Source organism: Alexandromys fortis, unplaced genomic scaffold (assembly GCF_014885135.2).
Source record: "Alexandromys fortis isolate MF-2015 unplaced genomic scaffold, M_Fortis_MF-2015_v1.1 scaffold_77, whole genome shotgun sequence".
Taxonomy (NCBI): Eukaryota; Metazoa; Chordata; class Mammalia; order Rodentia; family Cricetidae; genus Alexandromys; species Alexandromys fortis.
Window position 1 is genome coordinate 7,473,800 of NW_026067967.1, and position 12,714 is coordinate 7,486,513.

General features: G+C 44.3%; 1 protein-coding gene across 2 annotated transcripts in view; it reads right to left on the reverse strand.

Moving 5' to 3' along the window:
* Nucleotides 1-12,714, reverse strand: part of Uvrag (UV radiation resistance associated) — a 208,816-nt gene that overhangs the window by 107,184 nt on the left and 88,918 nt on the right. For both annotated transcript variants that reach the window (XM_050154442.1, XM_050154443.1), the window contains exon 7: nucleotides 3,076-3,181. In XM_050154442.1, coding sequence (XP_050010399.1) covers nucleotides 3,076-3,181 — 106 coding nt within the window. The remainder of the gene's footprint in view (nucleotides 1-3,075; nucleotides 3,182-12,714) is intronic.

The window sequence follows — 12,714 nt, forward strand, 5'->3', positions numbered from 1 at the left end:
CCCCTGAAAATAAAAGAAAAACATTCTCTAAATTTTTAAACAAATTGAACACAGTAAAAGGCTAAAAATAATTTATTATGACCATGAGGATATCCCCCAGGAATACAAAGTAGGGCTAACATTTTAAACTCAACCAATGTGCTCTAGCATAGAGCCACAACAAAACAAAACACTTAGAAGACATACAGTCACCGCAACAAAAGCAGCTAACAAACTCCAGACACAATGTCAAAGGCCACCATGGTGGTGACAGACATTCCCTAGGAAATACAATTAAAGTCAGCGTTCACACTCGGCATGGACGTAAGGTGAGAAATTTCCAAATCTCTGCAAGGTATCAACTGTAAACTCTGTATCTTACTTAAGGCTAATTGGGAAGAGGTTTGAAAAGGATGACTGGTTGATTTCAGCATCAAATACGCCTTTCACTGTGCCTCCGCTTGGGCTAGAGTGAAGAGTGAGTCTTATGTACTGAAAATAGTTGGGATGGAGCAAAAGGACGTGGACCAATTTACAAAGGGAGGTAACTGTATTTCTCCTGTGCCACGAGTAAACTGGTTTATAACAAGGCACTGTGTTGAATGCATTCCTTTTCTATTTTAACTTTTATTGATGTATATGTCTGAGTGTCACTGTGTGTATGTATGCCACATATACAAGTATGTACAAGCACGTGGAGGCGGGAAGAGGGTATCAGTCCCCTAGAGCTTGAGTTATAGAGTTGTGAGTCTCCCCATGTGGCAGCTGGGGGTTGAACCTGGAAGAGAATCAAGCACTCTAACTGATGAGCCTAATGGATCCGTTCTTAAATTCAATAAACACTTAATACTTGCTTCACATTTACCACGAGCAAACATTTGCCTAGATTCTGGGAATCAAATGTGAGGGGAGGTTGGGTACAAAGGAGGAGGGAAGGAGGGAGAAAGGGAAGGAGGGAGGGAAAGAAACTGAAGGAAGAGGGAAGGAGGGAGAGAGGGAAGGAAGGAAGGAGGGAGGGAAAGAAACTGAAGGAAGAGGGAAGCAGGAGGGGGTGATCCTAAGCCTCACAGAGTTTAGAGAGACAAAAACATATTAAATAGATATCATGCTACATGGTAATAAATATCACAGAGAAAAACCACGCAGGGGAGGGAACTGTACTGGGGTGTGATTTTCAGTGGGGTTATTAGGGGACTAGGTGGCTTCTAGGTTCACTTCCAGTTCAAAACTCCCTTGACTTCCTTCTGTGCAAACTCGGCAGCGTAAAAACACGGAGTGACCCTGTGAACCTGACTTGGTGAACGCGCACATTCTATCACCCTGCCCCGTGTGTCACCACTTATATTTTAGAAAAACAGGATTAAGCATACATGTTTCCACACTGAGACAAAGCACACGCCACCTCTCAATGACGCAAGTCGTTTCCCAGTCTTGCCTGGGAGAGAAAAGTAAGAAAAATAAGACCCAGCAAGTTCTCCCCAGGCAAGGGTCTTAAAAATGCAGTTTTTGTGCAGTGCAGAAAGGATTAAAACCTGATACTTTTTCCTCCCCTTACAATATACTCATGGCCTGGAATTTAGTCTTTTATTGATCCTAAGTTATAACACAAGAGACAGTTGTTTCTCTAGCATGGAGGAATTCCCACAGGCAAAGAAGAAACAAGCAGCTAGTAGTTATGTGGGGACCACCAGACACCTGCTGTGTGTCAGGCACAGCACAAGTGCATGTATGGACAGCCAATATCAGTAAATTCCCACAGACTGAACATACACTATTAGCTCAATTCCCAGGAGAGAGAATTGCATAGGTGTCTGAACACAAGCTCCCCGCCTAACTCCACGGACACGTGACTGTGTGGTCCGAGGAGAGAGAACTGCATAGGTGCCTGCACACACCCCCGTAACTCCATGGATACGTGACTGTGTGGTCCTAGGAGAGAGAACTGCATAGGTGCCTGCACACACGCCCCCTGACTTCATGGCCAGTTGTGGGTTCTGAGTGTCTTTGTAACCCTGGCACATAAAAACTGCAGAGAGTCACATGGCTTCATTTGAAGCAAAGTGCAACTTAGTGCTCACACTGGGCTCACAGAGACAGAGGTCTCCCCCTCCTGAGGCAGAGTATAAAACAGTATCAGACTTTATGAACATCTGCAATCCGCCCAGCTGGACTGAGGTTATGATTTCTTTGGAATGCCACACCAAACCCACATTTCTCTAAAGGTAAACATTGCTCACAAACGGGTCTCGCTGGTTGGTGGTGGCACACGCCTTTAATCCCAGCACTTGGGAAGCAGAGTCAGGTGGATCTCTGTGAGTTTGAGGACAGCCTGGTCTACAAGAGCTAGTTCCAGGACAGGCTCTAAAGCTACAGAGAAACCTTGTCTCGAAAAACCAAAACCCAGAAGCAAACAAACAAACAAAAATGCACAAATGGGTCTCTTATATTTGATCCCATTAATTTAAAGATCCCATCTTTTAAAAGTGGATTAATCCTGGGTGAATATAATCAAAGTACAAATTAAATTTTAAGAAACTGTCTCCACTTTAAACACAGCATTATGCATATATACCACTGAAATGGGTTTTCGTGTTTATTTATTTAGTATTTGTGAGTGCGTGTGTCATGGGAGTCAGAGGACACTGTGTAGGAATGGACTCCCAAGGACCACACTCGAGTCGCTGGGCTTGGGGGCAGGTTTCTTAGTGGCTGAGCCACAGGCATAGACCCAAACGCTTACTTTCGGTAAACGAGTCCCTGATGGTCCCCCACCCCGTCCTGGCAGCTATTTTTCACTCACTATACAGTTCGTGTTTAGAGTTCACATTTATAAGACGTTAATAAAATAGTCTGCTAGTCATCCTCCAAGTAATTATACATAATCTCAAGTTTCATCTAACAGAACATGGCAGGTTTACCTTACGCTATTAGCAGATGGGAACTTTTATTTCTAACATTTAAAATACACCAGCAGTCATCTCAACGCAACATTATTAGCGTCGTTGTTAGCACTGTCTAGAGATTTTTCCCAAGAATAATATGATAATCACTTGAAGAAAACAAGGAGTTTGAACAGGTACTTGTGTAAAAACCTACCAGCTCATTGCTTGTCGATGTGAGTCTTAGTTTTTCTTCAATTTCCTTTCCAATTCTCTGAACAGTTACCTGAGTCTGTTTAATTGCACACTGGGCTCTATGAAGCCTAGAAATACAAGTGGTAGAAAAATGTAAGTGAGGTAATTACAAAGTCTAAACACAGAGAGTCACAGACATGAATTATAAATCTCCTAGGATAAATAGAATCAATCCTGAACAAACCAATTATTTTTAGATTCAAACATATAATGAAGCAACAGGAATTATAAGTCCTAAAATAACAGTGCTCTGAAAGTCTACCTCTCTGCTACAACATAGTTAGGGCAAAGGACTCCAGGGGTTTAGATCACTTTAGAAAATGATCGGGCTGAGGGGCTGAGTAGACGGCTTAGTCAGAAAGGAGCCTGTTGCTCAACACGAAAACCCAAGTTCAATTTCCAGCACCCCTGGAAAAGCTGGACACGGCAGCACAAGCTTGTGATCTCACTGCTGGGAGGTAGAGACATGGGGATTCATGGGGCTTACTTTATATAAATGTACATAATTTATATAAAGGGTACAAGATCTAGAAATAACAAACCAATCTTAAATCTGTCAGAATCAAGATTCTCTATAACTGCATGATCGAGGAAATATGCTCCTAACAAAAAATTAAAAATAGATCAATAACCAGGTACTCTATACACACAGATGTTTTAACCAGGTACCCTTATATACACAGATGTTTTAACCAGGTACTCCATACACACAGATGTTTTAACCAGGTACTCTATACACACAGATGTTTGGTTGGCAGAGCCAAGATGGCTTGAGCCCAGGATTTTGAGATTAGTGGTGAGAGAGTAGTGAAACTCTGTCTCAGAAACAAACGAGGGGCTGGAGAGATGGCTCAGTGGTGAAGGACACTTGTTTTACAAAGAACCCAGGTTTGGTTGCCCGAATCCACTAAGTAGCTACAGCCATCTATAATTCCAGTTCCAGGGCATCCAGTGTCCTCTTCTGGTCTCCATGGGCACCAGGCACACATGTGATGCACATACATACATACATACACACACACACACATATATATATTCAAACATACATACATAGAGTCAGGAATGTCTGTTCACCTAGAGATGCCATGAGGGAAATGGAAATATATTCTTCAAACTGGGAGAAAACAGCAGAACCAAAGGACTCTGGGGGGCGGGGGGAGGGCAGGGAGGGCAAGGGGGTGACATGCCAGAGGAAAGACAGACTCTTCCACATTGGTGCTGGGAGCTGGATATCCCCATAAAGGAGAATGGGGTGCTGGGAGCTGGAGAATGGAATTAGACCCCTCTCACTCTGAAAAAAACCAATTCAATGTGGATCAAAGACTTAAGTCCTAAAATTCTGAAATTACTAGAGAAAACAAACAAAAATACTTCAGGATATAGGCATAGGCAACTTCAAGATGCAGGCAGAGGCAAAGACACTCTGCAAGGACTCCAGGAGCTCAATGGGGTCGGCCGACGGTGAGACAAGAGCAAAGTTAAAAAGCTGCAGGACACAGCCAGCATCCACATGATGACGGCAGCATACAGAGCCGAGAAAATCAGCAGTCTACCGCTGAACTAAATCCCCATACTGTCGAGTAAATATGGATGCCATCAGCATGAAGATTTTCCCGGCTCTATTGGCTGCCTTCTTCCTGTGGATGCTCACTTTGGTCCTCAATTCCAAAATAAAATAAAATAAAATAAAACAAAACAACCCCAAATTAAACACCAGGTTATTTGTTCAACGAATGGGCAAATGAACTGAACAGACATTCTCAAAAGAAAAAATAACCAATCACCAATAAATACACACACAAAAAGTGTATGCTCAGGAACACTGACGGTAACACAGTCTTACATCATGTGTGTGTGTGCACTCAGGAACACTGATGGTAACATGGTCTTACATGATGTATGTACGTGTGTGTGCGCTCAGGAACACTGATGGTCACAAAGGCACTTCTACAGAAACCTGAACGAGGCAAGGGAAGGTCTTTGCGACGGTAACATGGTCTTACATGATGTATACATATGATGTATGCATGTGTGCTCAGGAACACTGATGGTAACATGGTTTTACAGATGTGTGTGTGTGTGCTCAGGAACACTGACGGTAACATGGTCTTACATGATATGTGTACGTGTGCTCAGGAACACTGACGGTAACACGGTCTTACATCGTGTGTGTGCGTGCTCAGGAAAACTGACGGTAACATGGTCTTACATGATGTATGTACGTGTGCTCAGGAACACTAATACTCGCAAAGGCGCTTCTACAGAAACCTGGACGAGGCAAGGGAAGGTCTTTGCAATACAGTACCCATTCCATCCACAGCCTTGCCTCCCTCTGTCTTCAGCAGTACTGACCCACTGGCAGTTACCTGGACACGATCTTCCACTTCTTATCTCGGTGCCTCTTTTTAAGCTGTGTCTGCCCACACATCTTCTCTGTCCCCTCACAAGTAAGTGAAGGCTTACCCTGCTAAGAGGCAGTTCAGCCACAGTCTCTGCTTCACTGGCCTTCCCTGGTGTGCCAGGCAGGTGGAGGCACCAGTGCCTTGCTCCTGAAGTGCACAGCACACCACACGCAGCACCAAACAGACAGCGCTATGTATGGACCATACTGCGGTAGACGGTTCTTCTCGTCCTCTTCTGAGAGGCACGAATACTCACTCATCTCACGCACATTCTAGAAGCTTCACCCAGAGTGTGGTACAACAGAGGCTCTCAATAACTTTAGTTGCTAATTGTCCAGCGTTTATGAATAACATAAGCACATTCGTGAGATTGGATATTTTGATTGATAGAGTAGGAGATTAACTGAAATATCACTGTTTCCTACATTTATAAGTTCAAAATAGTTTATCAAGGAAAACTACATAGAGACCACTCCTTCAGGCAGCGGACATAAGCAGTTTTTATAAAAACAATGGGCATCACCAACCCAGAGAGACGCCAACAAAGAGCGGCTACTTAGGGGGTGCCTGGAACTCCACTGGTACTATGCAAACAACCTTGTCAATGGTAAAGACTTTAAAAATAAAAATGATTCATGACCATAATTAATGTATGACTTCAACTATTTGGCTCACACTGGCCCAGACGCTTTCTGATCTTACCTTAGGGGCTTAAAACTCACAGACAGAGTCACATTTCCTCCCGTCTTCAGTGTTATCCAAATAGACCCTCAGAGCCCTGCCACATCAAGACAGGGCTCATAACGGCCCCCTTTCAAATCCACTGGAGAATAAACGTTTCAAGTGTTTAGGCTTTTCAAAACAACAAGGCACATCCTGATCCTCCTGGGGTGAGGAGGGGAAGGCCTGACAAGAGAAGAAACAACTGCCTGAAGACAGGGATGCTTCTGGAGTTCACACCGATGAGAAGCATCTATAGAGAACCACACGTGCAGTCACCTGGGTGACTGGTCAGGGTCAGTCCTCCCGGCTGAGGTAAACTCTGCACCCTGCACACTGGGAGAAGAGACAAAGCAGCTACCTCACAGTCACCCTAGTGATGGAGGACAGACGTGCCTCGTCACCTGATGTTATAAACTGAGTTTAATGAAAGTTTTTGCAGACTAGATATTGTGAATATGAAGACATACATCGAATGAAAAATTGTATACCTAATAATACTTATAAATATTGAGAACAACAATCAGATTTTCAACATAGAGATTTGAGAAGGCGTTCTGGTCTACTCAGTGCGGCATGTGAAGTCTGAGAGGAACAGCGGCACCCAGGGCTTCCAGGGAGGCAGCGCAGCGTGATGCCCTGCAGCGGGTGGGGAGGGAAGGTGGGGAAGACCTGAGGCTAGAAGGAAGGCAGACATGACTGAGGCAAAAAAATGCCACAGCGCTCCTTAGCATGTACGATTAATACATGTTAGTAATTATAATAAAATAGAAAGCTCTGCCTTCTCACAGCAAGGTGAATGGGGTGGAGGCGGGAAACAAGAAGGCTAGTGCGTGGTTAGAGCGACCACCTGAGCAAAGACAGGCGCTGCCTGAGTGAAGCTCTGGTTTGGGCACATTAACTGTGTGTGCCCTAAAGGCTGACATGACAGAAAGCTCAGTCCTCGGGGTGGTGGCACTGGGAGGGAACAGAGACTTGAAAAAGTGAGGTCTAGGAGGCATCACTGGGGATGTGCTGTCAAGTGGCCCTTCCCATTCTCAGGACGGGACCAGCCTGACACAGCCCATTCTGCCGCGGCTCCTGAGATAAGCCATGGTCCTTTCACAGATCCTGTACCCACTGCCACCCACTGCCACCCACTGCCTGTGCTTGCCGTGTGGGTTCCAGAACTGCAGGCTAAGAAAGGCTCTGCTCCATGACGGCCCAGGGGCAGCAGCAGCACACCACGAGGAAGAGAAGACCTCTCTGGAGATGACTTAAGGGAGGTTCACAAGTAACTTCATATCGATAGGTTTAATTAGATCAAATAGTCAACCTGACCTCAAACCACTAGTTTCTTTATCTAAAGAAATTAAAAAATATAAGCAATTACGACCTGTTTAATTAGACTTAGGGGCTGGAGAGATGGCTCAGAGGTTAAGAGAGTGGCTGCTCTTCCAGAAGTCCCAAGTTCAATTCCCAGCAACCACATGGTGAATCACAATGATCTATAGTGGGATCTGATGCCCTCTTCTTGCATAAAGTCATACGTGTAGACAGAGTACTCATATACACAAAAATAAAGAAATCTTAATAAAATAGATATAATTAGAACCTTCTCAGGTTGGGAGTACAGCTCAGTGGTAGTATTTGACAAGGACCTGTGAAGCCTTGCTTCAACTCATTGCACTAAAATCATCAAAATAAAATCCTTGTCTGCTTACCCAAACCAAGCTCAGAGGCTTGCTGCTAAAATACTAGATGTATTAAGAATCTTTCAGAGACAAAGTATTTCAATTTGCCTAACAACACAAGTGTTGCAAATATTTAACTATGCAAAGAAGTGCTGTATTTAACTATGTAAAGATGTGTTACATTTGTTTATGTTGTAGAATATTTTTAACTATATACAGATGTACTGCATTTGTTTGACTATGTAAAGATGTGTTACATTTGTTTATGTTGTAGAATATTTTTTAACTATATAAAGATGTGTTTTATTTGATTAACTATGTAAAGATGTGTTACATTTGTTTACGTTGTAGAATGCTTTTTAACTATATAAAGATGTGTTGCCTTTGTTTAATTATGTGAAGATGTGTTGCTGTTTTACTTTGCCTGCCTAGGGCACCTGATTGGTCTAATAAAAAAGGTGGATGGCCAATAGCGAAGGAGGTATAGACTGAACTTCCGGGCAATGAGAGTAAGTAGGTGGCAGAGTTTAGGCTCAAAAAGAAAAAAGCAGAAAGGAGACATCAGGGAGACACAGGGGCCAGACAGACACGGAGAAAGTGGGAAAGTAGGACCTACAGAATAAAAGAATTTTTTTAAAAAAAGGAAAAATAAATAGAAACAGATTAATTAAGTTAAAAGAGTTAGTGGGACAAGCCTCAGCTAAAGCCAAGCATTCTTGATTAATAATAAGCCTCCTTGTCTTTATTTGGGAGCTGGTTTGTGGCCCAAAGAAAGTTCCAACTACTCATAAGAGTGACACTGAAAACAAAACACAGCAAGACCGTCACACACGCACACGCACGCACGCACACACACACACGCACACAAACCTTTTGAACGGGATAATAGTGGTCTACAGCTGCGATTAGACTGAAGCCCAGAAAGAGAGCAGGGTAAGACATCCATAGTTAGACTTTATTCAACACAGCCCCTGAAGTCTGAAGCAATCACAGCAACCGAGAACAGGGCATGAAACCAAAAGAGGAAGTACTGGAGACAGGGAAGAGAAGGAGAAGGAGACACAAAAGAAACGAGGGATTGGTATGGTCAGTCAAAGTGTGTGCATACACATATGCACACAAACATAATGAAACCCTTACTTTGCAAAGTCAACACAAGCTAATTTTAAAAAGTCGTAACACCAGAAAGTAAAAATCAAAATTATGTATTGGAAATACTACGGCTGTGAACATAGAAAATCAAAAGAGATCTACAACCCAACTCTCTATTAGAAATAACTTTGGTCAAGTCTAAGATTCCAGAATAAATTTTATAAACTAATTGCTGCTTATATATATTATCAACAAGTAACTAAGAATAAACAGAATGAAGGATTTCAACGCAGAGATTGTAAATTGTTGCTGAGATAGTTGAGCAGAGGAAAACTGGAGACACGGGGAATGAGAGCTCAGACTGTGAGTGACAACCTCCCTACCTGATCTGCAGTGGCCAAACAGCAGTCAGAACCTCTGCAGCTTTAATCTGATTGTTTTCAATAAAAAATTACTGTCTCTATTTCCTTTGGAAATTGAGACGTTCATTCTAAAAGAAATGATACAGAAACGCAAGAGAGCTAGAGTAGCCATGGAAATGTTGAAATAACATCTGGTTGTAGGGCATTTTCTTAATTAGTGATCGATATGGGAGGGCCAGCCCATGGTGGGTGGTGTCATCCCTGGGCTACAAGAAAACAGGCTGAGCAAGCCGTGTGGAGCGAGCAAGCAAGCAGCAGCACCCCCTCCATGGCCTCTGCAACAGCTCCTGCCTCCAGGTTCCTGCCTTGTTTGGGTTCCTGTCCTGAATCCCTTCGGTGGTGGAGCATGATGTGGAAGTGTAAGCCAAATAAACCCTTTTAGCCCAAAGTTGCTTGGGGTTTCATCAAGCAATAGTCACCCAAACTAAGACCCCAAGCATCATAGTTCAAAGCTGTCCCTATTAGCATTTCTCCCCCTGCCATGAGTCACCATTATCAGCTTAGACAACTTTATTCCTACTTTTATAGCGTATGTATATACTAGCATATTTTTGTGTTGCTATATGAAATCTAGGAACTACAACGACAGATAGCATATAAAATTTTATGTTTCTCTCCAATCAAATCCACTTTCCTCTTTATGATTGAAAAAAATTCCATTGTATACATATATTTTCTTCAACCATCCCTTCGTTGCTGGGCACCCAGGCTGGCGCCATAACTTGGTGACTGTGAGCAGCTGCCCCCATGACGTGCTGACTCAGACCTTTGGGTGAGTGGGTCATATGGAAGGCCTACTTTCAGTGCCTTCTACAGGGGCTGAACTAGTAGTACATTTCTGCCAGCAGAGTCTAGGATTCTCTTTTGCTGTCATCCTTACGGACACACTGTGAACTGTTTTCTTAATGACTGTCTTTCTGACTGGGGTGGCGTGGAATTTTGGTGGTTTTGATTTGCATTTTTAGATGTCTAGAGAAGCTAAACATTTTTATCTTGTATTTATTGGCCAGTTGTATTTCATCTTTCAAGAATTGTCTGTTTATTTCACTAGCCCGTTTATTATTGATTGGGTTGCTTTCCATTCTTGCTAGTTTTCTGACTCCTTTGTAGATTCTGGCCACTAATCTGGCCAGATGCTGGGTTACTTTTCTGTTGCTGTAAGGCCCTCCATGACAAAAGGCAGCTCCATACAGGAAGAAGGGGTTTATTTTGCTTTACTATTCCAGAGGGCGAGTCTGTAATGAGCAGGGGAAGCGTGGTGGCAGGCAGCCAGAGCGGGAAGCTGAGGCACCACCGTCCCCCTCCCTCCAACAGAGGCACTGCAGAGGATGGGGACCAATAAAGGAATCTGTGTTGTTATTGGAATGATGATGATAGCCCGGGTGGATGTTATCACATCGCACGAGGAGCCAAGACTCTCCTGATGCCACTGTGTGGGACAGGGGGCATAAGAAGAGCCACTTGGATGGTTTTACTTGAGACTCAGATACCCTGTGCCACATCAATAGCAGTGTGGCCTTGATCGGGGATGAAAATGTGGCAATCATTAGCACACAGATGCTAATAATGTTATGAAGCATTACAACATTTCATAACATCATAACATGGGCAGAGTGAGTGAGATCACCCTGTAAGACAGTGAGAATGAGCAAGTGAGAGAGAGCAGAGCCTAGAACGGATTTCAGAGGAACATCAATATTGGGGGAATTAGAAAGGAAGAAATAAAAACCTGCCAAAACACAAAAATCCAAAGTGAGACTATGCAGAGACCCAGGACAGCTGCAGGGGTTGATGTCACGGCAGTTAGAGACAGAATGTCTCTGGGAAGCGGTGACCACTGTCTCAGAATCTAGGAGCCTGAGGTCTGGGCAGTGTCAGCAAATTTTGCAATAAGGGACTGATTTAAAACATCATTTCTACCCTGTTTGCCTCTAAACCCACAGCCGTCATCATCCTCTCCCCCAGCTGACAGCCGCCCCATACTTCATGTGCTGGGCTACTCCCTGTGGCTCACCTGCCCTTATCGCCTCAGGGCCACCCTTATGCCGTATCCACGGATCCTTCCTGGCATCACCTGTGTCACCGGTCGGCAATCCTCCTGGCAAATAACCCAAGACCTCAGGCTTTCCAACCAGCAACCGTCTAGACTCCAGGTTTCTCCTCTCAGAGGCCAGGAGAATTTAACGTTCCCATTTAGACAGCGATTACAGAAGCTTTGACGCCTGCCTGGGATTCACTATACATGGACTTCTAGACACGTTGGCTTGCCCACTGGTAACTAGACAGGTTATAGCCTATAAATTTTCTACATTAAATGTAAATCTCAGGATCTATTTACAACCTGCTGCATCTTCTACAGCAGTTGGGAACCACCACGCTACGGGACTGACAACCAGCAATCCCGCACTGCCCAGGGCCTGCTCTCCCCCGTACCCCCCACACAGCCTGCCCCCCCCCGTACTCCCCATACCCCCCCAGACTGCTCTCCCCCATACTCCCCCTTACCCCCCCCCCAGCCTGCTGCTCAGTGCTCTAAGCTGCATCACCCTGTTTTCTCTCCTACTTACCATTCGCTCAGTGCTAATAAAAGGCCTTTCTCTTTCTGAAATCCAACGTCCTCCATCCAAATGGAACACTGCCGTACAACTGTTCAAAACACGCATTTCAACAGTGGCCAACAGAAACCACAATGAAATGAGGCTCAAGAGAGGCTTGAGGTCTTTGTGGCTCAATAATCAGGACCAACAGGAAGAAAAAAGCCCTATTCTAGAACTAAGTGATCATAGGTTCTAAAACTCTATGATTAGATGTTACTTTTTGATCAAAGGTAACCTGTCTATTTAAAAACAGATTAAAGTCATGTGTGGTGGTACTTGCCTCTAATTCCAGGAATGAGGTGAAGGAACCTGGAGACTCAAGGAAGGTCCCCGTTGATTATGACGTAATCAAAAAGGAGGTTATCCAGGTGCGACACACTGAGTCTTGTCTGCTCAAATCCACTGCTGAGGTGGGAAATCCCCAGGTAAATACATTTAGGCACTAAGGTTAAATGAATCCTACAGGACTGGTGGCCCTAGAACTGCCCCTCTCCATCCGTGCACAGGACAAAGGCTACGGGAGGACACGGAGAGAAAGCAGCCATCTGCAGGCCAGGGAAGGAGCCCGCCCCAACACTATGTGGGCACTCTGATCTCAGACGTCCTGCTTTCAGAGATCTATGAGAAAACACATTTCTGCTGAAGCCACCCAGTCTCCGGAATCCTTGTGGCAGCCCACGTTAGTACGCTCGCTA